This window comes from Zosterops lateralis (assembly GCF_965231275.1).
Source record: "Zosterops lateralis genome assembly, chromosome: 3".
NCBI classification, from domain to species: Eukaryota; Metazoa; Chordata; class Aves; order Passeriformes; family Zosteropidae; genus Zosterops; species Zosterops lateralis.
In genome coordinates, this window is record NC_139764.1 from 78,591,194 (window position 1) to 78,618,989 (window position 27,796).

At 41.8% G+C, this 27,796-nt stretch overlaps 1 protein-coding gene across 1 annotated transcript; it reads right to left on the minus strand.

The window, feature by feature from the left end:
- Window positions 1–1,488: 1,488 nt before the first annotated feature.
- On the minus strand, window positions 1,489–26,230 carry NT5E (5'-nucleotidase ecto; the record flags this gene model as incomplete). The annotated part of the gene is made up of 9 exons (XM_083856621.1): window positions 1,489–1,737; window positions 3,315–3,515; window positions 5,031–5,180; window positions 6,046–6,154; window positions 9,333–9,484; window positions 10,872–11,069; window positions 15,465–15,653; window positions 21,105–21,327; window positions 25,907–26,230. 9 exons carry the CDS (start codon window positions 26,228–26,230, stop codon window positions 1,580–1,582), a joined length of 1,704 nt encoding a protein of 567 aa, XP_083712747.1. The 3' UTR covers window positions 1,489–1,579.
- Between the last annotated feature and the right edge of the window lie 1,566 nt (window positions 26,231–27,796).

A 27,796-nucleotide genomic window follows, 5' to 3' on the forward strand; every position in this document is an offset into this window, starting at 1 on the left:
CAAAGGACGGTAAAAGTGTTATATCTCTTCTTTCTGGCTCTGCCAGAGCAGTTGTGGCAACTCTCAAAATCAGCATGCAGGTACAGCTCTGTCCGAGAGTGCCCTCTCTGTTACTGGTTTGGTGTTGATGGGGGGAAGACCAGTCTGTAAATTAACAACTTAGGGAGTAATAGTGACAAACCGTCAATGCCAGGGCAGAACTTGCAATGTGCCAAGGTCAGTCGTTGTTTGTCTCCCTGTTCTACCATCCCTTACCTAATGCAGCTGTGAAGTCCTGAGCCTTTCAGGCACAGCACTTGAAGGGATGGGGAAATGAATGGGGTCTTTAAATTTCAACATACTCAATGTTTATCTTAATGCACCTTCTCCTTGAAGTCTACAGGTGCAGTAAACGGAAGAGCTTCTATGTTGAAAAAGTGTAGTGAGCTTTCCAGGAAAACATAGTAGGTTTATTCAAAACATTTACAATCAGTTTAAAATGGCATTAACTCAAACATGTTGATGACAAAATTGCCAGTAATCTTAGAAAAATAATGATTTTTTTTGCCCTAATTTATATGCAATAATTTCTTGATAAAGCATCAGCAATGTACATTTAGCATTTAATCTGATTTCATACTCATTAGCCTGTCTTTTACAACTGTATTTTTAAACACAGCCTTCCCATCGAAGATGTATAATCACAGTTATCATAAAGCCAGGTTATGTTGTAAAAAGCCCCATTACCTGACTATTTCCAAAGGATGCCAGAAGTGCTGCAGGAGTCGATGCCTGTTTTCTGACATTTTCTTGGAATGTTGCTAATACAGAATAACAGGCAGCAGTCCTGTTCTTTGGAAGAGGTATAAAATTGAGCATATTTATATAAAATGCAGTCACAGATTGTGCTCTCAGTCTAGATACAGTCCCCAAACTGGTCATATTTAAGAGTAAAGAATACTCAATTTGTTAGAATGGATCAAAATCAAGTCAAGCTTTCATTGCATCTTTCATTAATGGAAAATATAAGTGTAATATTTCTTTTTCAAAAGAAAAACAACTTTTTAAAATTGTATATTAAATAGACTTCATGATTTTAATGGCACCAAGTTTAATCCAGCTCTTTCAAGCATTCATGTAGATATGATAAATATGACTAGAAGCAAAGTAGAGATATTAGATTGAATACCTTAACCCTGAGTAGATATCAAAGAAAGGAATATACATGTATAATACATCCATTTTTAGAAGCTTGTTTACATCTGGAATCAGGTTCTTAACTCACTGTCTAAAGCAGCTAAAAGAATTTGACAATTTGTTTTGCCCATTTCAGTTTGTCACTGTTGTATGATTGAGCAGTAAGTATTCACTGGAACTTTGCTTTTGAGACCTCAATTTCCCATACCTGCTGATTCTGACCACGAGAAGTCATGGATTCTGCCCCCTTGCCCTGCACACACTGCTCCAGTGGTACCACCAGGCTAAAGGACAATGCAGGGGGCCGCTCACTGCTCATTCATTGTAGGGTGTAACAGAAGAGAACAGGTCTCACAGCTTCGTCAGTATCATCTCTCCTCCTGTATTCCTCCAAACAAAAAAATCAAGTGTGCAAGCATGTCACAGTGAACAATACAGAGATCAGGGTCAGACTTGCTTTGATAAGACTTCCAGAAGAAAATTTTATTCGACCTTCAACTGCTGGGTAAACTATCTTCATTCTCTGGAGGTAGTGGGAAACAACTTCAATGTCAGGTTTACCTAAAGAAACAAACAAACAAGTGTTCTCTGCATCTGCCAAGCTCTTAACCAAAATGTAAGGACTTGCCTAAATACCAGTTTTTGCTCAAGAATCAAATTGTTTTCTATGGTTTGCCATTCTGAATCAGCACACATCACCTGTGGTGGTTTGTAGCCAGAATTTTTGGTAGCAACTTGTATTTTACAAACAAACATTCTTTTTGTTTTGTCTGGCTTGTTTTGTTTTGAATTTGTTACAATGGTATTTTCCAGTCAGGTAGTTTGAGATAGTCTCCCACCTGTTTGGGGTATAGGGCTGTAGACCTGGCAAAGCTATCACTTATGCTTTTTCAAATTTACTTTTTTTAGGGGAAGTTTCTAGTCTGGGTACTACTTGTGTGCACACAAGGTGTTTACGTGGATTTTCTACAGTGGGGAGACCCTTTTCAGTCACTGCTGCCAACCATGGAATGAGCCCATTCTGATCCAAGCTATTACAATCCTAAAGTGTAACCCTTCATCTTAACAATAATTACAGTTTTAGGCTTCTGTTGTACTGACAAACTTTACCAGAACCTTACAGGTTATTCCTTGTCACTATTGCTAATGATTTTTCTCACGGGAAAGCTGATGTTTTAAATTGAATTTCGCTGAACTTGATGTAAAACACTAGGCCTACCTGTGAGAATCAATTTTAAACACCTGTAGAAACAAAAAATTAGCCTGTAACAAAGGCCCAAAAGGAAAATTTTTGAGGTGAAAGAATGCTTTCACTATGCACAAGCAGAACATAAAAAACTGAAGTTCTGCAAAAATGTAGATAGGCTCCTACAAGATAGATTTTTTTTTTTTAAATACAGCACTACACCCCTTTTGTGTTTTCAGGAATAATGGATTTTAATCTCAATTTTTTTTCAAGTTTCTCTTCATCCTAAAATATGGACAATGTCAATTGTACCATTTATAACACTTTGCATGCAGCTTTAGAGGACCTTAAGCCAGCATTATAAAACACCTCTTTTCCACCTCTCTGGTGTCTGTGGCACCCTGCCTCGCCCTGCCTGCAGAGCTCCCGGGTATCCCTGGTTTTGGCTGGGCAGGCTAATTCCATTACAGTAGGCTGGCATCTTTCACCTCACCCTATTTGCCTCAGCTGCATGTTGTTTCATAGTGGAGGTGATGATTCTGTCTTTCCAAATACTTCTATACAATGTAAATTTAAGGTCTATTGAAAATAGCACCTTTCTTTTTGATGCAGTGTTCAGTAATGAGTACAAGTGGAAGGCAGTGTAAGATGTACTCTCTGTGTACTTTGCTGCTTTTCTGGTTTACCATAATCTCAGAACTTCTCTCTGAGTACTGCTGAATTGATAAAGATGTTTCTCTTTGAAACCTTTGTGGCTTTAACTGAAAAAGAATGAAGTTGTTGCCAACAACCAAATCTAGCAATCCAGAGCTGTCAGAGGAGAAGTAAATTTAATCATTAAGCAATAGCAAAAAATTTGAGATTTGTACTATAGATAGATCTTTTAATTTTGGGGAATTGTTTGTCTGCTACTCTGCTAGTGCCCATACTTACCTGGACTGTATTCCCTTACCTTTACTGTATCCCAGGTTTTTGTCTTTCAGCATACTGTAGCCATCTCCTCCAAATAACATATAGGATGGCAGAGTCACATTGTATATTTCATCCATCTGGAGTGGGACATAGGCTGGGACTCGGCAGGCTGTGCAAAGCACTTCTAAGCTAACAACTCTGCTTCCTGGGGCTCTGGAGAGATCATAGACCACGTGGATGCCTACAAAAATACACATTGGAATGCCACTTAGTGCAGTGCATGTTGAGCACACAGGGCCAGGAGCAGCATTCTCCCTCATCTTCAGCTGGTTCTTTGCATTACTTTCTGTGACCAAGAGTTGTACCATTCCAAATTACACCAGTTAATGCCCTGTGTTCTTTGGACACTTACTCAACTTCTATGCAAGAACATTCAGGAGAAATAAGAATTGCTGAACCACTGTCCCACCTCATTTACTTGTCTGTTCTCATCACTACTCCACAAAAGGAAATTACTAGTCATGGGATTGGAACACTGCAAGACAAAAATACCTTCCCTTATTTCTGTAGTCCCATGCTTTCTCATTTCCCTGGCCCGTTGGCTGAAATAACTTTTTTAAGGCCTGCCAGCCAGCCTAACTTGGTAGCTATTCTGGATAATAGGCACTGTCCTGAAAAAAGAAAGCCAGACCAGGGCTGTAAACTGCAGTGTCTCCTCACTGTAGGAGAAGCAACATTTCTCATTGTGAGCCTTCCTTGATCAAGGCCAGGGAAAAGCCAAGCCCCCAGAACAGCACTGCCAAGATTCTGCAGATGAGGAAGCCACTAAAGGTCATTCAAAGCACTGAGGCTCTTCCAACCCTGGCGCTCTTCCTGCTCTGAGTCTTCCATTTTGAACCTTTTCCAGAGCTACTGGTTTTCTTCTTTTTCTGTGAAGAGGCAGCAAGCAGAGCTTGTTCCTGTTTTACCTTAGAGGTACCTAAAAACGTGGGAACTTACTGGTGAAAGTGTGAGACACGGGTTGTGTCTGTGGCATGTGAGGGATCACGGTGTCAGGGTATGTGGGATGAGAGGCGTGGAGGAAGGGAATACATCAGCCCCTGCCCTTGAAGTTTAGTTCTTCTAACTAAACAATAAAATCTGCACTAAATCATAGAGACACCAGGAATAAACATGACTGTTGCCTAATACACAACTGGATAAACATATTGGCAGCTGCAATTAAAGATGTGAGTAGATTTTTGATACTAACTCTTCATCCATAAAATATTTAGAAATTCACTGGAGCAATTCCACAGCCCATCTGGACAAACTAGAACTGTCACCAATCATTAGAGAATTGCACAAAATTATTTTGATAAATTGAAATTCAGCACAGCTATCCAGTTTGGCGTTTCAGATGGGCTGCCAGGTAAGAACTAAAAATGAGTTTGTCGTAGCTATTTCTGTGTTAGAGCTATACTAAATTATATTTTCCTCTAGTTAATTGCAGTGTTAAACTGATGCCATTATGGGTTCAGGAAGCTTGGGAACACTGTCTCTGCTGAAGGGAACAGTGATGGCCTGTGTGCTGCAGTGGCTCAGTTAAACATACACAGGATAAACAGCATCTGCTGGCTGGCATGTGTGAGGCACAGGGCGAGGGTGTATGGCCAGCTTGACATTCTATTCTTAAAAAAAGGCTTCCAGACGTAATCAAGTCAACAGGAGGGATGGCTGTTTTGGAAAACTGAGAAGAGAAAAGAAGAAAATATACCTCCAACCTGCAGCAGCTCTCCACTTCCTTTTCCGTATCTCCTCACACTGTGCTCAAAAGCTTCTTTCAGTGTGGAACCTTTTAATGTCACCATATCAAAACGACCTCCAAATGGCAAAACAGACAGCAAATCTTCCATAGTAATGCTACCTGGGGGAAAGAGACTTTGTTCACTTCTTGGGTTTTTTTTTTTTTTGGCGGTGTTTTTTTTGTTTGTTTTGGGTTTTTTTTGTTGTTGTTGTTGTTACAGGGTTTTGTTTCTTTTTGCTGTTGTTTACAGAATTACTTCAGGATCGTTTAACATCAAGTTTTTGACAAGGAACATGGTAAATACAGTTTAAGAAAATGAGGGCTGGTAGGGGTGAGAATCACATGTATTGTCCCAAAGAACCTGCATCTTTTTTTGTCCAGCAGGTATCAAAACCTATAAATCAGAGTTTGATGTAACTGCATGTATTGCTATTAGAACAGAGCTACTAAAAGACATGACAAACTAGCAACCTAAGATGAAGAAACACAGCTATTCATACTACGTCAGGTGCTTTTTTCAGTTGATTAAGGTTTACTCACATAGTCCTACAGAAAGAATTAGCTAAACTGAGAAGGCTGTTTGTTTTCAGATTGCATTTATAAGGTATCAGGAAAATAAAAACTAAAACCTTAGCATTCAGAAAAATCCAGAATTTACTTACTCTACAGCAGACTACAGAAGGCTCACAGCGACCATACCAGATGACCCTGTACAGCAGGAGACCTTTCTTTGTTCCAAGGCAGCAAGGAGAGAGGGAAATTATAAAAAGCATTGTGTACAAACAATGCTAGAGACTTCTGTTAATGTCAGCCTGAGTGCAGTTGTGCTCAAATGGTGGACAACCATTTGCAAAAGTTTGAAATCACTTCTAAACACTGTGCAAACCCCATCAAAACAAGCCCGTACCTAACACAGGGTTCAGGCTGGCATAACTTGATTCCTTCTTTCTGATAAAGTTGTCCTTCAACTGGTAATTTTACATACCATTAGTGCTCTGCTCATCAATGGGTGACCGTATCCCACCTCCATTCAGGATGCACACTGAAACGTGGTTCCATGTCTTTTTATTCGGGCGCCCGACATTCTCATAAAGCTACCAAACAAAAATGTTTAATCAGATTTTATCTTCACTTATTATAGGCTCTGGAAATTTACACCAAGTACAATCTGAGACTCAAAAGAGACAGAAACTATCTTTTTTTGCATCATACCCATTGTATAATACTTAGTTATTAAAAAACCCAAGCAACTATTTCACTTTTTAAAATTCTTAACATGAAAAGTATTTGCCTTTTACTGTAATGAACTCTTGGGCTCTAACCTAGTCTGTGTGTCTATGGCATGGGCCAAGGCAGGCCAGCTGAACCTGAACAAAGGAAAAGTGATTTTTTTATTTCAATGACTGTGATAAAGACAAATGATTTAAGCATATTTGAGGAACTGAGAAGTGAAGAGGACCTTAAATACTGTTGTTCATTAAAATCTCTTAGGGAAAGCATAAATTAATCATTTTGCAGGGAATTAAGTTTTTTCAGCTTTCTGTGGTTAGTTTTTAATATTTGGAATAGTCTTGGGTAACTAGAAAGATGTAGAACAGGAAACAAGCATACTAACTAGATAAGAAAGTCTACTCTGCACAGCAATGTGCCACCAGCAGTTCAGTGGTGAGGCTCTGACAAAATGCAAGGACAGGATATTTGCTTGTGACATCCTTAATAGTAAATAAAATGGAGACCAGATATTTACTCAGTTGCATAAGGATGATAAGCTTCCAGTGTTAATCCTCAGAAATAATTGAGTGGAATGGGGAAAGGCTGAAATGACCTAGGATAACAGAAAGGATGGATTGGTTTCCATACAGAAATGACTATGGTCATAACTCTTCAGTCTCACAGAGGGAAGCACACGGAGCATGTGACAGAAGCCTATAAAATGAAGAAGGGCATGTGGAGGCTGGGTAGGAATTCATGTCTTTCCTCATTTCAAGAATGATAAAAACCTTAAAAAGATTCAGAGAAGGGTGACGAGGATGGTCAAGGACATGCAAAACTTCTGAATGTAGAATGATGATGTAGACTTAGACTGTCTGACCTGGTTAAGAGATAATGGAAGGAAATATTCAAGAAGGCTATAAGATCATGAGTGGTATAATGGTGGAGGGGGGGCAAGTGCTCAAGAGCAAGGACCACTTGACCTCCAGCAGTTATGCAGGCAGTTATGCAGACCTCCTGCAGCAGCAGGCTACACACTGATAAGTCCAAGCTCTCTGCAGGATGTGCAGGTCTATGATGGAAGGCCTTGCCACCAGCTGCTGCGAAGGCTGGAGGCAGGCAAAGAGTGGTGGAGCTGCTCTGCTGGACCTAATCCCCCCTGTCTCTCTGTTGTTGTTTCTTGCCCTCCCCACATGTTCCAGTTGAGCCAGTAAACGTCAAGAGACCACTTCTGCCTTGGGAATGCCTGAGTTACAAGCTGATGGAGGACCTGGGCAGATCTGAGTACAGCAACTCCACAGGCTTGTCCAGGGGTGTGCTCGTCCCCTACCATCTCCACTCTGTCATTCTTGGAGACAAAACTTTGGGATGAATGATCCTGCCATCTGTTCCAGGTGGGTCACTTCTCTGCTGCACCCCTAATGTGAAGTGTTTGTGACCTCTGACTTGCAGCTGTGTAAATGCTTTGTGCCTCCAGCTTAGTCATCAAAGTTATGCCCTGAGGCCAGAGTCTTGCTTAGGTTTGTAACTCATAATCAAAGGATTGCAACTTCCAGCCCTGAGCTGAGGCAGCTTAAAAGAGGAGCTCACACAGAGCTGTTATCAATTTCACAGTATTTTCACATCTGAGTCCCTTTAAAGTCTTTTGTAAAATGCCATCTAGGCCTGTCAACCTTTATTCTGAGATTTTGGGCTACTGGCTGAGATACATCACTGAATTAAATGGACCTCTGTTTTGATCCAGCACAAACAATCAGTCTTCTGCAATTCTTGATCTCTCCATTTCTTGGGACAACTCTAAATATTAAAGCTTGTGGAACAGGCAGGTCTATTTTTCACCTTTATTCCTCTGATCACATGTCAGGAGACAGGAAAGCAAATACAGAACTGGTAAGGCAATGTGAAGAGAAATCTGTGTATCTACTGATGACTGCAGGTGATTGTCTAGAGACATTGATTGAACTAAAATAGAATTTGAGCCCCCTAAGAAAAAATGTACAGCAAGAAAATCTACAGACTTCTGAAAGGTTACAGGGTTACTTTCTTTAAGCTTGAAAAGTGCCAAAGCATTTGTTCACATTTTTGCAAATAAAGATATTAAAAAGTCAAGCAGAAAAAAAAAAAAATCAAGATACTGCAATTCTAGAACTGTATGCAGAATTCCCAGACATTCATCTGATTTTGAAATTAGCCCATGAACTAGAGAATTATTTTAAGGACTATAATAAGAGCAATACCATGGACTAATAAATAGCTTTGGGCACATAACCCCATGAAAACCCATGACTATTAGTTGTCCTTTAACTTTCCCATTATGAGAAAGTTGACTTTCTGGAAACAGTCACATTAGTGAATGTTTTCCCTGAAACACTTAAATGAAATGATGCTGCTGCAGGGCAGTAAAAAGTCAAACTCAGGAAGTTTAAAAACTGGAAGTAACGTCTTGTAAAAAGACTTTTCTGGAGTTATGTGACTGTTAAAGCCCAGTAGTGCCTGTCAGAACACAGCAGGGGCTGGTGGCTCCTTCTGGGCTGGGGTGTTCTGTGCCCAGCTGGGTGTATGGTTTTTCCCACCCCCTCCTTGCTCCAGCTGGCACCTTTTATGCTCTTCAGGGAGACAATTCTTGTCAGTAGCTTGACAGAAAGTTACCCAGATTTGTTTTCTGTGCCAGTGCACTGAAGCAACAGCAAAGCCCAGTGAGTAATGAGAGGACAGAGGGTGAGTGCTGTGAGCAGGGGCCAGCAGCAGGAGAGGGGCAGAGGAGCTGAGCTCTCCTCCTTGCTGGGCTCCTAGATCAGACTGCCACAACCCTTAGAAGTGCACCCTCAAAGCCAGCTGTAAAAAAGCTATTCTCTCTACGAGGCTATGCACAAAGAATAAACTTACTCCCTACAGCAACATTCCTTATAGCCTCGCTTCTGCCAGGTCTTTCTAGGGACACACTGGATGTTGCACTGTTGAAAAGCAAGCACACAGCCTATATGCTGATAATTAGGATCTGGATAGCTCTGGAGTAACCCTTTGATGTAATTGCCACCTGTAGTGGTGAAAACATCTTACCATAGCATCACAAAGCAAATTTCCCATGTTACATTCTTGGAAACGGCATGCTTGGCTTGTACCATTCAGGTAAACACTAGTTTTTCCAATCTCTTCAGAATAATTCCCCAGGTTTTCTCTCCATTTTCCCACTTCTTCCTTAATGTGCTCATCTGTAATGTAATATAAAAGTGTAAAACAAGTGTCATACATATCTCATATTAATGATAATTCAGTGAAAACAAACCTTAGGGAAAGAAAAAGGTATTCATGATTCTAAAAGGTTGCACTTTTCCTAAAAGCTTCTCAAGCAACGTGGCAACTATATTCACTTCAAAAAATGCCTGTAAGGGGAGAAGGCAGGACAGGACAATCAAGGGAATAAGCCCACAGCAAGGCTTCCTCCTCTGAACTGATGGGATTTCTAGTACCTACCTTGACAGGTGAGAGAATTTTTAAAATACAAGTGAGATTGGTCTTCGATTCAATTTTGTTTTCTGTTTGTAATTTCCTCCCTTTAATGTTGTGCTAAAAGTAAAAATAGCTCAAATATCAATGTCAAGGAATAAACCCTTTATAGAAATTAATTCTCTATGCACATCTGTCTCTCAGGTGAAAATTTCATTATTTCAGAAAAAAACAATGATACTTGTATATACAGACAAATGTTACAACTATTTTATATCAGCTACTAGTTTTAATCAATTTGCTCACACCTGTTAGCAATAATAACATTTATAAAATTATACCACCAATGTATCTGAATTTTAAGTTTTACTGATATCAGAGGGAGAATGTAAAGTTTCATTACATCCTCTCACTACATTAATAGGTCACTGCGAATAACACAGTAAATCTATGAAGAAATAATTTTTGAAAGACTTGTTTTACAAATACACTCAGGTAGAACTTAGAAAGTCTGATAAAAGCTCAGAACTTCATACAACAAACACTGGAGAAGAAACAGAGGTTAGAAAACCAGCCCTGGGTAATTACAGAACAGACAAAAAACCAGTTAACAGAGCTCAGATGGAGTTATAAATAAAAAGTGACAGCGAGACTCCCTTCCTCCCACTTCTTTAAATGTTTCAGAGTTAAAACGTTACCACACAGTTAGCACTGCATACTCATGGGTTTGTATATTATATTTGCATGTTGGCAGAGTAGTTGGCAGGGTACTTCAAGTTTTTCCTGGAACATTTCCACTCTCCTATATTGCTCTAAACTCTGTCCTGAAGAACACAACCTCTGGCAAAACTGTAAATTAGTCCTCTTAATCTTTAAAATCACAATTACAGGACTAGCTAAAACAGGTTCAACCAAGTGGTAAGGTATTGTATCACCTGAATTCTTACAAAAGGACTTTCAGGGATTTTAAATAGATAAGAATGCACTCTGAATGCATGCATATTCAACTGTAACACAGGCTGAACCCTGCACAGAGGAGAACAGCAAGCACAGAAAGAAAGCTGAGTTGTTATTCAGACATTGTATTTAACATGACAAGCCTTCAGTTGTAACAGAGTACTGCAGGCAAACTCAAATTCCTAGTCCACATACCTTCAGGAATACTGCTGTCCAGCAGAATGGGATTTCCAACTGCTTCAACTACGTTTCCTTTCTTGTCAAATGTAACATTTAAGTAACCAAGATATTTTCCATAAGCGTAAGCTTGTACCACTGGCACCTTCCTCCCATCATCTGAGTCAACCATGAATGGATATGGGCCAGCTGGCTGTTCAGTAGAGGGTGGGGTGCCTACAAAGAACAAGCACGAAAAGCAAGTCTTCAGCTCATATGACCTTCAAGGAGTTACTACAGTGACATTTCAAATGTTTCTCAGCCTTAAAAAACCCAGATAGGACGGAAACAGCTAACACTGTGCTGGACAACAAGCACATATTTGATTGTTCAGTTATCTCATATGAGACAATGCTGTTTTCAGGACACAAACTGAAATAACTACAGCAGTGTTTTTTAAATTATGGCAGCACACTCTGCCATAGCATCACATCACAACAGCAACAAAGAAACTTTTCATTCCAATTATTGCAATCTAAACCCCTCAGTAATGCAAACATACCAGCCATTGGATAAAAAGTTTATTGTTGAGCCTTCATATTACATTATCCTGCATCAGACAGAAAATAAGAATCTTAGTAAAACATACATCAGACCTCTTGATCTGAAAAAGTCTAATGCATTTTTACTGTTAATAAGCAGACAGAATACCTACAAACTGTCCTGTGAATTTGTACCTAGAGCCAGCTGTTTTTTTTCACTATGCCAAACAGCCTCCAAAATTTCAGACAAACTGCAAACCCTCTGCAAAACCAAACTTTATTAGCATTAAAGCTGTGTGGTCGTGGATTTAAAACTATCAACCTGCAAATTCTGAAAGGTGACTAGAGGTTGAACTTGGAAACAGATTAAGGCAAGACACTGGCAGAAAAAAACCAACCAAACTCAATTGGCATAGGCTACCACAGAATTTAGAAACCAGACAGGGGCAGAAGATAGCAAAGAAATTTTGAACTGCACAGCAAAGCTCTTTCCTCAAGGGTACCAGCTTTCTCCGTGTCTCCTTGATGCTATCTGAGTAGTGAAAACACTATCTGAGTAGTGACGACATTATCTGAGTAGTATCTCTCTCTGCTGTTATTCCTGTCATTATTTCTGCCCCACTGTCAGACCAAGGCTGGGTAGCTCCAAGAGCCTGTGTGACAGAGCTCCCTCAGAGCCTGCTCCTTTACTGCTGTCCCAAAGGCTGTGCCTTTTCCCAGCCATGTGTTGGTGAGCTGCTGGCAAGGCAGGGGCACAGGATGCAGAGGATGTGGATCCAGAGAACAGCCTCTTCACTTCCACTGCTCACAGAAGAAACTTGTTTCTTTCCATTTATAGTTGTTTATGTAACATTAAATCCTAGGATAAGCAGCATGATAAATATTCCTTCTAGAACTCCCATAGAAGTAATATTCCTCTCTAATCCCTCCTGTTTCTTCAGGGAGAACAAACTGCAAACTGAACCAAGCCAACCACAGAACTAGCTTTTCTACTTTCAGCCAGGCCAACAGAGTTCATTTCCTGGAGTGCCATTTAACCATTTATTTGGGCAAAATTTAAGAAATCCTGTAGCTAATGAGGACTCTCAAGGATTTATGCACACAAAAGTGACTTTGGGGTTTTCTGATCTGACAAAGGAATCAGTTTTTATTTCTTCTCCTTCTTTAGTCGTCAAATGAACAGAGCATTAGAAAGATAAAGTTATTCTTTCTAGGCATTATTTTAGTTTATATCCACTGTGTGTAGTTAAGTGCTTATCCAGAATTTTACTCATTTCTTTCTTTCTAACTAAATACTTTCTGATACTGATACTTCTTTGCAGGATTAATTAGCACTATGACATCTTTCCTTTGCAAGATAGATGGGCTCCTTCTGAAATGCAAAGACTAGTCAGTGCATCTTATCCTAAAGAACACAGCACTAGAATTCATGCTCAGTCAAGGCGTGAGATGCTGTTTCATTGCAAATGCACAAACTCATACTGGGTGACTGAAGAGCATATAACACTTTCCTATTTTTTATCCTGTTTTAGCCAACACACTGCATTTTCAGAACATCAGTTTTGATGAAAACCAAGAATTAAACTGCTCTAACCCAAAACTACCACTGCTGTTTGAATCAGATCCACAAACCAAATAACACCTGAACAAGTCAGGACAATATTTGCCTTATAACCTGTGGATAAACCAGAGACAGGTTGGACAGTCCAAGATGAAACTCTTGTGCTAAGATTTCTCTGTGCAGATGTTTTCATGGACAGTGTGTCTCTAAACCTCCATGACAGACAGAACAGGCTGAACAGCTCATACATCTCCACTTAGGCTGAGCTGAAACATTCTCCCAGATTCTGCTGCCAGTTATTGACTATACCTCTTGATTTAAATAGAGCTTATAAGCTTAATATATGCATCAAGACATGCACAAAGACATTTCAAATCAGATGTTTTACTCTGCAGTGAAATCACCTCCACAGATGCAGCTGTTTCTCTGGGAATGTTGACTGATGGCTTTGACTCAACAGGGCATGGTTCACAAAGGCACTCATGATGCTCCTGAATGGGTGAGCATGTGCTTCACTGTACTTGGGATAAAAACTATATGCTCAGACTACATTCTGTCAAAAAGTGTACTTTCACTAAATAAATAGATATTATTGGTGTATCTACCCCAGACATTGCTTCTTTTTTATTTTTCTCACCTTGCCAGTATTAATAAAAAAGGTAAGACAGTTTTGTTTTATCAAAACGGTAGAGCCCTTGGAAAAGGGACTAGAACTCATTCCCAGCTGAGATTTTTAACCTGAAGAGTTAAAAATGCAGAGTCTCCTGCAGTGTGCTCTCTCTGGCCTTTTGAATCTTGGACAGCTTCGAATGGGGAGGGGTAGAACAGCTTGACATAGTCTAGTCTGACAGCAGGGTACCCTCTGGGATGACTAGAGATGTGCTTACAAACTCCAGCAGATCTAGACAGGATATAAATTCAGGTGTCTCAGCTCCTGCAACACTTCACATTATGATTCCAAATTGTGACACATGCTGCCTCTTTGGATCACACCCAAAAAGGTATTCTGACTACTGTGGCTACCACTATGAGGCACAAACTCTCTACAGGTATTGGCCAAAAGATCATGCAAGAGAATATGGATTCCACAGTGTACATCCACAATGAACGCACACTTTGAATAGGGAATTCATCCTTGTTTTTCCCATCTCAAAAATAATTCAATAAAATTGCAGTCTGCCACCCAAGATAAGACCAAGGTCCCTGTGGGTTATGCAGGCCAGTGCCCTGCTATAGGCTGTTGTGGAAGTTGAAGGTAATCAAGAGATGGAGCCAGTAAATATCAAGACACCATTTCTGTCTTGGGGAGTCCCTGAGGTGCAAGCTGGTGGGAAACATGGGCAGATCTGAGTAAAGTGTCTCCACAGGCTCATCCAGTCCCCTCATCATCCTCCTTGGTCACTCTTAGACACATGGTATTGGGCTGGTCCATCCTGTTGTTCCAGTTTGGCTACTTCTCTGCTGCACCCCTAGCAAAGTGTTGTGAGCTCTGATGTGAGTGCTTTGTGCCTTCAGATTAGTCATCAAAGTTATTCCCTGAGGCCAAATTCAAGAGATATTCTGATCTGCTCAATGTATAACTGTGGCATGCAATTCTTTCTTTTTAACAAGTGAGATAAAAGGTGTGAGTCCAGATAAGACAAAAAAAGGCATGAGAAACAGAGAGGAGAGGATGATGGACAAAGCAAACCTTTTAAGTGGTCAGGTTCCTAGGGTAGGGTACTTAATGTTATCCCTGTGACTAGGGTACATGGGAAACTTTTCTGAAAATTACAGAAAGTTCCCATTATATTCCCATTCAATCAGTTATTAAAGTTTCTGCTAAATTTAAAGAACTTAAAAATTTCAATCAAACAGAACAAGAAAACAGCCTCTCTTTTACTTGTGTCTTTATGCTCTGGGAAAGGTAACAGCATTGGGGAAGCTGCTGGTGGTAGGTGTTACCTAAAGTAGCATTACTGCAGGAGAAAACAGATGAGCAATGTTTATCTCTGGAATGACATCTGCCTCTAGAGAAAAGAATAAAGTCAGATTAAAAGAGGGATTGAAATAAACAGATGAAACTTGGGAAAAGTATTTTAATGGCAGGCTAAATGGCAACCTATGAATACAGAAGAAAATCAACACCAGTAGCAGTTTTGAAGTCTTCTATGATTGATTTTTCTGGTTAAGTCACATACATGCTTAAAAGTAGACAACTAATTTACTCTTTTATAAGTGTGAGCTTGAAAGAACTATAGTATGTTTAGCAGTAATTTACCAGTATTACTACTTTTGTTCCTCTTTCCCACTTTATATAGGTCACCTTGAACATCCACACCATTATGGAACCTCTCAGTGAGTTGCTGTAGTTGGTGTGCACAGGCTGTTTTGAATTGGTTTCTTCCATGGAAGTCATGGACATGTACCAGCTATGACCCTGGCTGAGTGCAGCCAGCAGTAAACTATACTGGTGAAAGTTCTCTGAGTTTAAAGACAAACAGTTTCAGCTTAGCTTTAGAAGCAACATTTTAGTAAGAAGTAAAGTACCTGTATAGAGAAATGTGTTTGTATGTCCTCCAATCACAACATCCACTCCTTTCACTTTTTGGGCAATATTTTTGTCCACGGTAAAACCAGAATGTCCTAGTGCAATTATTTTGTTCACTCCCATAGCAGTAAGTTTATTCACTTGCAGTTGCAATGATTCGATTTCATCTTCAAAGGTTACATCATCACCTTAAAAAAGAAAATAATTTACTTACAAAGTACCTTAATTGCTAGTTAAAAATAAAGAGGTTGACGTCAGATATTAGTTTATATAATTAAAAGTACTTTGAATGGCAGTGCCTTTCAAATATCCTTAGCTGGTTCAAGGTCTTGATCTGAGCCGATGTTCTTCAGTCTCTCAGGAACACCTGTGTGCTTAGACTAACACAACATTTCTGCAACAAGCTGTATGTTCTTGCCTAGACTAAAAAAAAAAGCTATAACTCCATAAAAAAGTTCAGTGACATCAACAGTAGGATCAAAAATTGAATGGCTTTTACTATTTAACTAGAGAAAGGAAACTAAATGTGCCAGTGTTTGCACATAAACACTTGTATTCTATTACAAAGGCTTTTTTCTTCCCCAACTGTATTTCTTTGAGATTGTCTATCTTCTCCCAAGTTAAATCTCATGCATGCTCATCTTGTTCTTTCCTTTACTCCCCCTCCTCAAGGCTTTAAACAGCAGCTTCTTCAACGTCCTCCATTAAACTCTGAATTGTCTTTTTATACAAATTATCTCAGCTAATGTGAGCCACACTCAGTAATACAAATACAGCACAACACATATGAGATACCATCCTGAAACGACAGAATAGAGAACAGAAAGTCTGGAAAGGAGAAACCTTTTCTGGACAAGGATGTTGGGAAACCGACAATCTTTCTGCAAGTTTTCTGTGCCTGCTGAAATTATTCTAATGTAACAAACAGTTGCATGAACACTAGAATAACAGATGTTTTTATCCTGGGCACACTGGTTTGGTTGCACAAAAGGACTTCCTATGCAAGAGGATAATTTCTCTAACAAAGTTTTAAGAATAGAGTTTAGGGACAGATTCAACCAACTGTAAATTTAGACTTTCTGATGAAGACCACCAAGTGACTTTTCTACCAATTCCTCCTCTACCTAATTCCTCTCCTTCCTGCAGAGTTCTGTGATCAAGTTACTTCGAAATATGCCTTTGAAGTAAAAAGATTTACATTTTTTTCATAACAAAGGGAGGAGTGAAACAAATTCACAATCCACTGCAAAATGTTTCAGGAAATGAGGGGGAAGCTGCTACAATGGAAGAGATAAAAGAGGGTTACATAAGTTGGCTCAGCACCACACCCATTCAATAGTTCTGTTAGTGCCAGAGGGAATCGCTGTACTGCACATTGCAGAGTGAATTGCGCAGTGCATCCCCACATTTTCTTCCTGTGGACCTCTTCTCAGAATCAAAGAGTCAGAAGCTAATTGAGGTTGGAAGGAGCCATGTAGACCAAAACCCACCCGAAACAGGAACTGAAAGCCAAATGAGGATGCTCGGGGTCTAGTCTGAGCTTGCTGAAATTCCAGTCTCTCTGGGCGACCTGTCTAATGGCTTAACCATGCTTACCATGACAAATTTGTTCCTTAAGTCCCACCACACTTTCCTTTGTTACTGCTTGAGCCCATTGTCTCTTGTCCTTTCTCTTCCCCTCTGGGAAGTGTCTGTCCCTGTCTTCTTTATAAATTCCCTTACACCAGTGGAAGACTGCACTTGGTTCCCTCTTAGCCTTCTTCTCCAGGCTGAAGGAAGCCACTGGCTTCAGTCCCTCTTTGCACATCCTTGCATTGGACAGCAGCTGAGCCTGATGCAGAGCTGCTGGCAGAAAGGGAAGTGCAAGAATTGATCCCTGAGCACAGCCTCTCTCACCACCATGGACCAGCTGCACCCCAATGCTGTGAGGACCAGTTCTGCAAAGAGAGCTGAGCTCTTGAAACAAAGAGAAGGAACGAGCCACTGACGAGCTGTGCCAGCATGCAGGTGCCTGTGGGCTAACTTCTCCCATGGCCAATTGCCAAATGGTCCCTGACAACCAAACTCTCCCCATCAGCACCAGCTCTGTTATCCCTTGATGCCATTGCAGCCTACAAATGCACCGTATGTTCGAGACACATTATCACTAGTCTTCAACCCACAGAATCATAGAATCCTTTAGGCTGGAAAATGCCTCTAAGATCATAGAGTCCAGCCATTAACCCAGCACTGCCAAGCCCACCACTAAACTGTGTCCCAAAGTGCCACATCTACACCTCCAGCAATGGTGACTCCAGCAATTCCCTGGGCACCCTGTTCCAGTGCTTGACAATTCTTTCCAATAATTTCTTCCAAAAAATCCAATGTAAACCTCATCTGGCAAAACTTTGAGAGCACTTCCTCTTGACCTGTCACTTGTTACTTAGGAGAAGGATACTGCTCCCCACCTTGCTACACCCTTCTTTCAGATAGTTGTAGAGAAAAGGTTTCAAAACAAAAGAACACACTTTCATAATGAGGGAAGAAACAAGGCCTATCCCATGCAGGTAAGCCCATCCCTCTCCCAGGACTGTTATGTCAGGACAGGCAGACACCAGAGCTTGGGTGGGTCCTCCCACTGCCAATCCACACACCCACTGATCTCCCGTTTGCCTCGCCTTCAGAAGGGAATTCAGAAAGGGAATTCTGCTTGAGGCTGCAGGGGCTTCTTTCACCCCTTCTGCATGGCCTGGCCATGGCATTGCATACAGCTTTGCATCTCAGCCATCTGAGTATTTCATGTAGTTGAGATGAAACAGGCCAGCAGGTCTGAAAGTTATGCAGTGGGGGACTATAAGAGCAATTACAGAGTGTTCAATTCTCTACAAAACCAGGTAAAAAGCAATGTACTGCTTAGCACTCATCTGGGCATTTTTCAAAACAATCTGAATCAAAATGACTAACTTATTTCTCATGTCAATATTTCACTTCTCTTTCAAGGTATTAAGTTGATATGGCATCTTCTTCTCTTTTTAGATGAGGTGGAGTTTCAGAAAAAACAGCCAGACTGCTACAACTGAACAAGGAAAAGAACTGTCTGCCTGTTAAAAACATTATACAAGATAGCCAGAATAAAGTGGAACAGATGCCATTTAAAATTCCATTTTAGAAAACTCTGCCAAGTTGATAGTTTCAGTAAATATTTTGCTGCCTGTAGGGTTACAGAGTAAGTAGGTTTGGGTTTACACCTTATGCAAAAATACACTGGACCAAACAACATTACAGAACTAAAGCAAGTGGGGTGGAACCATCAAACACTAGAAAGATGGTCTTTTGATTATCAGTTCAAAGTAAACACACAGATAACTGTGTCTATGTGCCAAGTTATAAGCAACTCTTTCAGGACATGGAAAAAACCTGCTGGGCACTCAGCTGAGATAGCTGTATATAGCAAAACAGAGGACTCCAGAAAAACTGCCAACTGGCTGTAATCTATAAATGTGTTCCCCATTCCTATGGTTCCCAAATAGTGACATTAGCAGTACCTTCAGCAGAGATTAGTTGGTCTCTCCCAATGAAAACACTGAGATTCAAGGATTTTAAACTCCGTTCAAGTCTTTTGATAACCTTTTTTAAGCAGACTATGAAAAGTATGAGCTGTAATTTCATAGTTGGGTGGAAGTTATTGAGATTTAACAATAGAAGAAATCACACTCACAAAATACTTCCACAGAAGGCAGTAATGTAGGAATTCACGTTTCAGCATTCTCAAGCTTCCTGTTTGCCTTGAGAATGCCCTAAGAGTGTAGAGCATGCCAAAGCATACAGAGGCAGAGAAAACGGAATCATCTGGAAGAAACATGTAGAGATAAGCAAGGTGCTGAATTTAAAATTCACAAGGTCTCTTAATAATTGAATATAAAGAACTAGGTTGATAATTACTCAGCCACTGACCCATATCTGTCATGATTTTACCAGTCTGAAGGATTGCTACATCATGGGCAATATAGAGTCACTGAGTTATATTAACGTGTCCTGAGTTCACATTTTCAAAGTTTCTAAATGTTCCTCCACACACCGAGAAGGCAAAGCACAAATCCGTGAAAACTCTGATCACTATAAATGTTGCTGTTAGAATTTGCTCACCTTTTTGCTCAGTTACACTGTGGGATATACTTCTTTAGGGATGCTTCAGCTCCATCTACAGAGCTAACAAGACTTCCAATTTGACACTGCTTTTTTATCTAGCTGTGGTCTCTTACAATGTCTTAGCATATTGAGGCACTCAATATGATGTCTAAATGGATGTTACTGGAAATGTATTCAAATTCTTCATAGAATCATTCCAGCACTATCTGGATTTTCACCTAGTGTATTTATTTGCAAGAAGGTTACTTTGATGACCTCACTGCCCCAGCACAGGTGTTAGGAAGAGAAGTGGCAGCAGATTTCATTAATCCCTAATGGAGGGCAATATTGACTGTCATTCTTCAAACTTAGCACAACGTCCCATGATATCTACCCTCATGCCCTCAGGTAAAATTCTATTGCCTACACAAAATACAGATTAATTTTCTTTTTTGCTGGGGAGAAAAAAGACAGGAATCCAAAACCACATTACTGAAAAACAGAAAGGAGATCAATAAGTCTATTTGGAGCTCAGATGTCCATTTCTTGACAGAAACATACAGCATTGGAATTAAAAGACACAGAAGGAATAATTTTGTATTCTAATATGTTCTCAAAGTATTGAACATTCCTTTTGTCAGGAAAACAATGCACTATTTCTGTATTACTAAGGAATAGAAAGAGAAATAATAATATAAAGTCCCTTTTCAATGTGTGAAAGTGTTTCAAAGCAGCTCTTAGAGCATCTCTAATTGCAAAACTCAGGGAAGAAACTGTTTTTGTTACATGTAGGCTGAACTCTGAGTGGGCAGTGACTCATATCTCCTACAGCTGATTTAAATGTGTTTCTCATTCCAGTAGACCATTTTATTTTACTAAAAAAACCAAACCCAAACAAAACCCTCATCAAACCAAACCCCCTGAAATGCTGGAAAAAATAGTCAGAAAATGAGAAGCTTTTTTTCCTCATCAATTCTAATTTTACTCATGAATGAAGCAATTGTGGTAAAAGCTGAATGGCTGTTCCTTCTGCAGTCTAATTTCTGCAAATATTTTGAGAGGCTAAAAACATCTTAGGCAACTTTTGCTTCAAAAACAAGTATGAACCTCTCCTTGTTTTTTGGTATGGAGGCATCCAAGAACAAAATTTCAACACACAGATAAATGCCACACTTCAAGCTAGAGACAACTTGTATTTATGTTTTAACTTTCATTTAAATGGATAAATAAAAAAAAAAAATCATGGAATATAATGTTAAAAACCCAAGCAAGAATAAAAATCCCAATGGCCCCTGAGCTCTCCTGTAATCTCACTGACTTTCTGGTATTCTTAGATATGGTACTGATCTGTATGCAAGAGGGTTTTAATGTTAGCAAGCCTTTTTAAGGTTAAAAATCAGGCAAAGTAGATACCGATAAAACAACAGACTTCCCACTTTTCAGCTGAAAACATTCATCTTTGGATTTTAAAAAGTAGGCAAATAACAAAACAGTAACAAAGGACATAAACTTACATACTAAAGAAAACATACCTGGCTGTGAAAGAAAAGAAGTTTCCTTCGTAGTGTAGCCAACAATTCCAACTGCTTCTGAGTCAAAATGAACTATTTTAAAGGGATGAACATATTTCATCATTTCGTTTGCTAATAGGGTTTTCCCTTTAATATTTGCACTCAGGACTGTAAAATTTGCATTTTTAAGAAGAGGATCCAATAATCCACTCACGCCTTCATCAAACTCATGGTTACCCAAAGCCTGCAAAAACAAGAAGAAAATATGAGACCCTACCTCAAATATTCAGTGTAAACATTCAGTCTCTTAACTTGCATACATAGTATGTTTGAGAAAACAAAGTCTATGTTCTATGAAAGAAAACCCTAACTTGTCTAAACCAACACATTCCCGTTTTTCATGAACACAGAAGTGGTTGGGTTATTTTTCTTTTTAGGTGTAGGTTTTTGTTTTTCTGACTCTCTTACATGAGTACAGATGTAAAAATCAAAATCCAAAACTTATCTGCTTGTGACTGTGTACCAGATCAAAATCCACTCATTTTACATCCTGTAGCTCTAAAAAAGAGGATTAACAATAACCATAAAGGAAAAAAAAATATATTTTGTGAATGGAAAATATGTTGTTTAAATTCTGAAGATAACAAATATTGTCATTGATATTTAGCATTTTCTTCAAATAAAAAGTGCATTTTAAGAGTTTTGTGCTTGGACTACATTTTTTAAAACATACTTATGTTGCACTTAGTAAAGATTCCTCTGTGCTTTAACATGCAACAAGAAAATATCATTTTCTATCCACCGTCAATATCATTACTTGCCTATGGAAAATCTAATATTTATCAGTTAGGGAGGATCCCCAGAGCCAATCCACAGTGGGTGTGTGTGCACACAGCTGGGTGTGCACTTAACACAGTGGAGCATCAAGACTGCCACACAAAATGAGCACTCCAGTCCATTTATTAGCAAAGTAATACCAGGCAGATGAGAACGTTTGGTTTTTCCAGGCTGGTTAAGCAGACAAAAAAAGGACTTAGCTAGAAGGAAATTTCTCCTACCCGCCCCTTTTTCATGCTTCGTCTAAGTTGCCACATGCCTGTGCCTGCAAGTTTGGTGATAAGCCAGCAGAACCTCCCCAGATGGCACTTGACAGGAGCACAGTGCACGTAAGGACTTTGTAGCATGTTTAGGTGTTAGGGAAGGGGAAGATGTTTCCACAGAAACACAATAGTTGTGTAACCTGGTACATAATAAATTCATATCAAGTTTCAGGTTGCAGCTGGAGCAAAGCACATAAGAGGTATCAAAGTCAAGAGGCCAACTCTTCCAGGCAAAAGTGTGCTCTTAATTTCATTCTGAGATTAAGTGGGAAAGCTGCATTCATCATCTCAGAAGGCTTAGGTACCCTTCTGTTCTACTTAAACAACCCACACACCCAGCTGTGTTTGCCCCAACTTTTATTCTCCAAATGGGTGTATTAACCTTGATCAGGTTTCAAACCAAGAAGGACCTTGAAGCCACCACAGGTCTGGGGGCTTGGTATTTCAATCGATTGATTGGCAGTGTCTTTCTTTTGGGACAGACAAAGATCCCTGACTCCTTTTATCCCTACAGGCAGATAGTCAACGGCTCTGTGGAAATTTCAGTATATCAGCAATAACTTGCATTGGAAATCAGCTGCTTCTGCTGACACTGGTGAGAACACAACTCACAGCCCTGGGAAGGAGCCAAATTGTTTGTGTGCTGCTGCAGCACTTTTCCAAAAGAACCAAGAAGTATATTTAAAAACATCCTGACTTGGGAAGACACAATGCACTCCAACTGTGTTCCATTTCTAACTGTATTCTAATTGCAATCTAATTTGCTGCAAAAAAAGAATACTAATAAAGAGAGAGAGAAAAAAAGGGACACTCATCTTGATGCTGTCTGGATGTTCTAAAAAGATATCTATGGACTGGTAGAGTATATCAGAATGGTAAAAAGCTCTTTCCTTTTGGCTAGTGCACATGTCTTCTGTTCCTCCTTCATATGCAATTAAACCCCAACAATAGACGTTGCAAATGAATTAAGAAATTGAATTGGTATAACTGCCATCAGCTTGTTGAGGGAAAAAAAGCCCAAAGCCCTGACCCAACCAACCAGTTAGGAAAGATTGTTTCTCTTGGCTCTGTGTCTTGCACTTGGATTATTTCATGCCCATTAGGACACTAGCTTTAATCAAAAGCTTTCCCATGGTGTGGATGGCTACAAAACTGGTAAGAGAAATCACTGGTGGCTAATAATACAGTTTGATTTTTGTTGCTACTCCTTCTCTGCGGAGGAAGATGTAGAGCATTTTGGGTTTCTATACTCCACCTAACTGCCCTTGCACCCAGAGCTCCTGGGACTCTGTACCTGTGCACTCTCCCTCCACCAAATCTGAACCTGTTGGCCAGTGTAAGTGTAAGTCACATGGGGGAATAAACAGAAATATTCAGGCACACAGCATGTGATTATATAATCCTCTTTTACACAAGGAGCATGTCTAAAAATATTTCAAAAATCAGGATACAAATTAACAGAAGGATGCAACTTAAAAGTAGATCTAGAAGACTTCCATCACCTCTCCAATTAAATACCTCTCCTTTGAGGTATTTAAATTGGTTTTTAGTCTTAATTACACAAAAAAAAAGGCTAGTGCCATGAAAATTTTTGGAAGGCAATCAAGCAGGAGAAAACAGACTGGAGGTGATAATAGGTATAAATGAAAAAAAAAGTAAACTTAAAAAAGGAAATTTCTCCCATTTGTGGAGAAAACCTCTAATGTTTCCAGGCTGTCCTAAATCCTCCGATGGCTCCTGCCCGCATCCTGTAACAACTTCAATGACTCATGCTCTCTCCTTCATCCTGTTTGTAATCCTAGTGCTGTAGTTCACTTCTAAACATTTCAGTAATCCCCACCCCTTCTATCAGGTATGTGACTTCTCAAAATTTTGCTTAAAGAAACACTGGTTCACTCTTTTCAGTGCTGCTCTCTCCTTGCTCCCTGTGCTCCCACCACCACCGTCCCCACTGCACGGCCCCCCCACCACGGCCCCAGACAGACGAATAGCAGCAGATGCTGCAGCACTACCTGACACTCGGCATCTGTTCCTCAGGCTCTTTGGTAGCAGAGAAAGACTGAGAGGCTACAGAACGTTTAGCATCTTCCCTGTCACCTTCTATTCAAATTAAAATAAGCATCACCTCTACAGAAAACAAGTGGCTGACTACCTCGCCTAAAGCATTCACATCTGGCACAAGCCTCCAGATTAGATATCTGCTACGGGGTGGGTTTATTTTTAAAACTTATTCTCATGGTATCTCCAAAAAGATGCTTCCTACATAACTTGTTTCTAAAACTGAACAGTACTTCAACATTGCCTGAAAAAATTTCTTCTTGTGATGCAATCAGGAACTGTACAGGCTCGCAGGCTGCCCATGAACCAGTTATACCAGCAAGCACAAGGCTGAAAAACGACAGACAGCAGAAAGCTTTATTAAGAAAGGTAAAAAAAACCAAACCACCTCAAGCTATTTCTGCAGTGCAGAATCTCAAGGCCCTCCCCAGCTCTCAGTGAGGATGAGTCCTGAATGCACACACTCCTCTCCATCACCATTGGGAGAAAGATCCTGTTAATGTTAGTTTCACAATTAGAAAACCGTTCACCAGGGCATGAGAACAGGGAGCAGTATCCCTCACTGCTGGTCTGTCTGGTGTTTAGCCTAAGGAAGCACACTGGGGCATGACTTTCCCTTCCACAGCTGTCCTGAGGCAGAGGGAATACACAGGTGAAGACGTTTTTACCTGGAAAGGGGAGCCCAGTCCTTTCAAGAGAAAGCAAAAAAGATAAAGACAGAGAATGTGATATGCTCAGAAGATTTCCCCCTCAAGCTGACAGCAGGGATGAAATAAATATCCAGTCACTCTCACAACAGCAGTCATGCCCAAACATGACTTTTAATCTCTCTCCTTTCCGGTGTTGTACACAAGCAAAATAAGTCACTGCCCTGAGATGAAAGATTTAAGGACACGGAGTGACATCCTCCAATCTCAGCCACAAATTCTACCTTCCTCTCAGCACTTGCACGACCAAAAGAGACAGAGTAAAGGTGTACGACTAGCACAGCCTCAGGGACCTTCCTCAGCACGGCGCTGTTGTGGTCTCTGGGCTGTTTGCACACAGCCCCTTATACACGTACCCTGCCATGCCCACGGCTCTGAGGAGACTGGACACAGCCAGGGCGGGATTGATGAAAACTAAACACCTCCACCCTGTGAAACAGCGCTGCCACCGTGTGCCGTCCTCCCCTCCCGCAGGGCCGAGGCGGGTCAGGATGGGAGCCTCGGGCAGAGTTAACTCCTCTGTCACAGACCGGACTCTTGGCCCGGCTTTTTCCATGGCTTGCCAACCCCTCTCCAACAGGGCCCGGCCGGTCCCTCACCCGCCCCCAGCGCCTGCGCCTGCCAAGGACAGTTCCATTGCATCCCTCTGCAGCCTTGCCATCATCTCCCGGTTTGTGCTGCCTCTCTCCCGTGGGCTGCCCGCTCAGGACTCAGGTCGGCCGGGAGCCCATCACCCAGCACATCACCACTTCCCTTCTCGCCTGCCTCGCAGCTGCCTCTGGCCACGATTTTAGCGCTACCTGCTGCCTTTTCTGATGCAACTTTACGCACTGCAGGAGGCGGCAATGCGAAACCCTGCAGCGGGCGAGGGAAGGCAGGAACAGACCGAGCACCCAAGAGGGGGAGAAAAGGAGGGGAGGACACCGCGGCGCCCCCCGCCGTGCCCGGCCCGCCTTACCATGGCATCGTAGCGCAGGAGGTTCATGAAGTGGGCCGCCTCCCGGCCCTTGAAGCGGGAGAACCACACGGTGCCCTGGTACTGGTCCCCGGCGTCCAGCAGCAGCACGTTTGTGTGCGCGGCCCGCTCCGCCGCCACCCGCGCCGCTCTCCGCGCCACGCCGCCGAAGCATCCCGGCTCCCCGGCCGCGCAGCGCCGCGGGCCCTCGCCCTGCGCCTCCACCCGCCCGTGCACGTCGTTGGTGTGCAGCAGGGTCAGCCGCAGCTCCGCCGCCGCCGAGCACAGGCACAGGCACAGGCACAGCCACAGGCACAGCCCCGCCATCCCGCGGGTGCGCGCCGCTCCGCGCAGGGCAGGGCAGGAGGGCCGGGGAGCGGCGGGGCGGGGAGAGGAGCGGGCGAGGCTCCGGGAACCCCGCGCCGCCCCGGGCAGCCCCGGCCCGACCCGGCCGCCGCCGGCCACGGGCGCAGGTGCTCCGTCTGCTGGGCGTGTGCCAGCGGGGCTCGGGGCCGCCCCGGGCTGCGGGCTGGCTCCTGGCCGCCCCTCGCCGCTCTCCTGCTCTCCGCCCGCCCTCGGGGCTCTCCGGGCTCCAGACAGTGTCCTGTGCCCGGCCCAGTCCCCGCCGTGCCACCGGTGTCCTTCACCCGCTGGCGGGATGGAGAAGGGCTTTCGGCCGGCTGCTGGAGGTCAGACGGGATGAAAATCCAGCCAGCAGAAAGGACAAACTCCAGTGCTCACAGGAAGCCTTGGTGAATGTTTAGTACGCTGAAAAGAGTTTCCAAGCCTTCTCATGGAAATGTTTCCCTCTCTCCTCCCCTTTCTCCAATGATGTTTAAAATAAAGACTGCTATTTCAGCCATAAAAAGGGCTACACTACTTTAAGAGTTGATTTAATTATAGCTCTAGTGGTTTTAGTGTAGATTCATGAATTGCTTTCAAGTTTTTCCTTCCGTGGCTAAATGAAAAGCTCTTAGTTGTGGTTTGGCAAATGCACGGTGAGGGGAAAATCTGCCAATGCCTGAAACAAACAGCTCGTTAGAGGTGCAGCATGGGGTGACCATCTCTTGGGTAAATCAGACTGACTGGGGGTCTCACCTGCTCTTTAATTCATGCACTTACAGTGCAAGTCCACGTCTTCCACTATTAAACAACGAAATTATCTGGAGATAGAAGTGTTTCAAAGTCGTAGTGCTGTCACTTCCATACACTTCCTTGGAACTTCTTGGACAATCACACATTGTAAGTGGTGACCGACAGGTCACTTTTTCCCTTAAGAACACGAGCTCCCCCACTGTGCAGAGAAGTGGTGGTTTCTTACCGCATTACAGCAGCTCAACGGGCTGCTGTCTCCTTTCTTCTGGATGATGTCATGCCCCAGTTTCCTGGGTACCCGAAGTCCACGGAATGGAATCTGGACTCATTTTGTTTGTTTGTTTCCTCATATGGCTGGAAAGTGAATGAACCTGTACTTTCTTCTGTGATGGCTATGCTCAGCTGTCCCCATTCTCCCATACATGAATTAGAACAGCTGTGTGGTATATTGTTATTGCCCTGGTGACTGCGCTGTGCACTGTCCATCTCACCACAGGGCAATCCTTAATGGCATGAGCTGCATGCTAGCAAAATCGGGAGTTGTGCTTCCTCCCCTCCTTTTCACATCCCCTTTGGCTGTGCTTTCTTCCTGAGCTGGCCTCTGCTGGCAGCCTGGCTGGGATTCAGTTCAAAGCCAGGATACGTTCAGGTGTCCACAAGGAGGTGACCATGTGTTCTAGTTCACTTAAACTTTCACTGTAGCCAATGGAAATCTGGTTGGGACAGTCATAGGCACTTGGAGAGCACCAAGCAAAACCAGCACCTTTGTTTGAGTGATGAATCCCAGCTGGTGGGTCT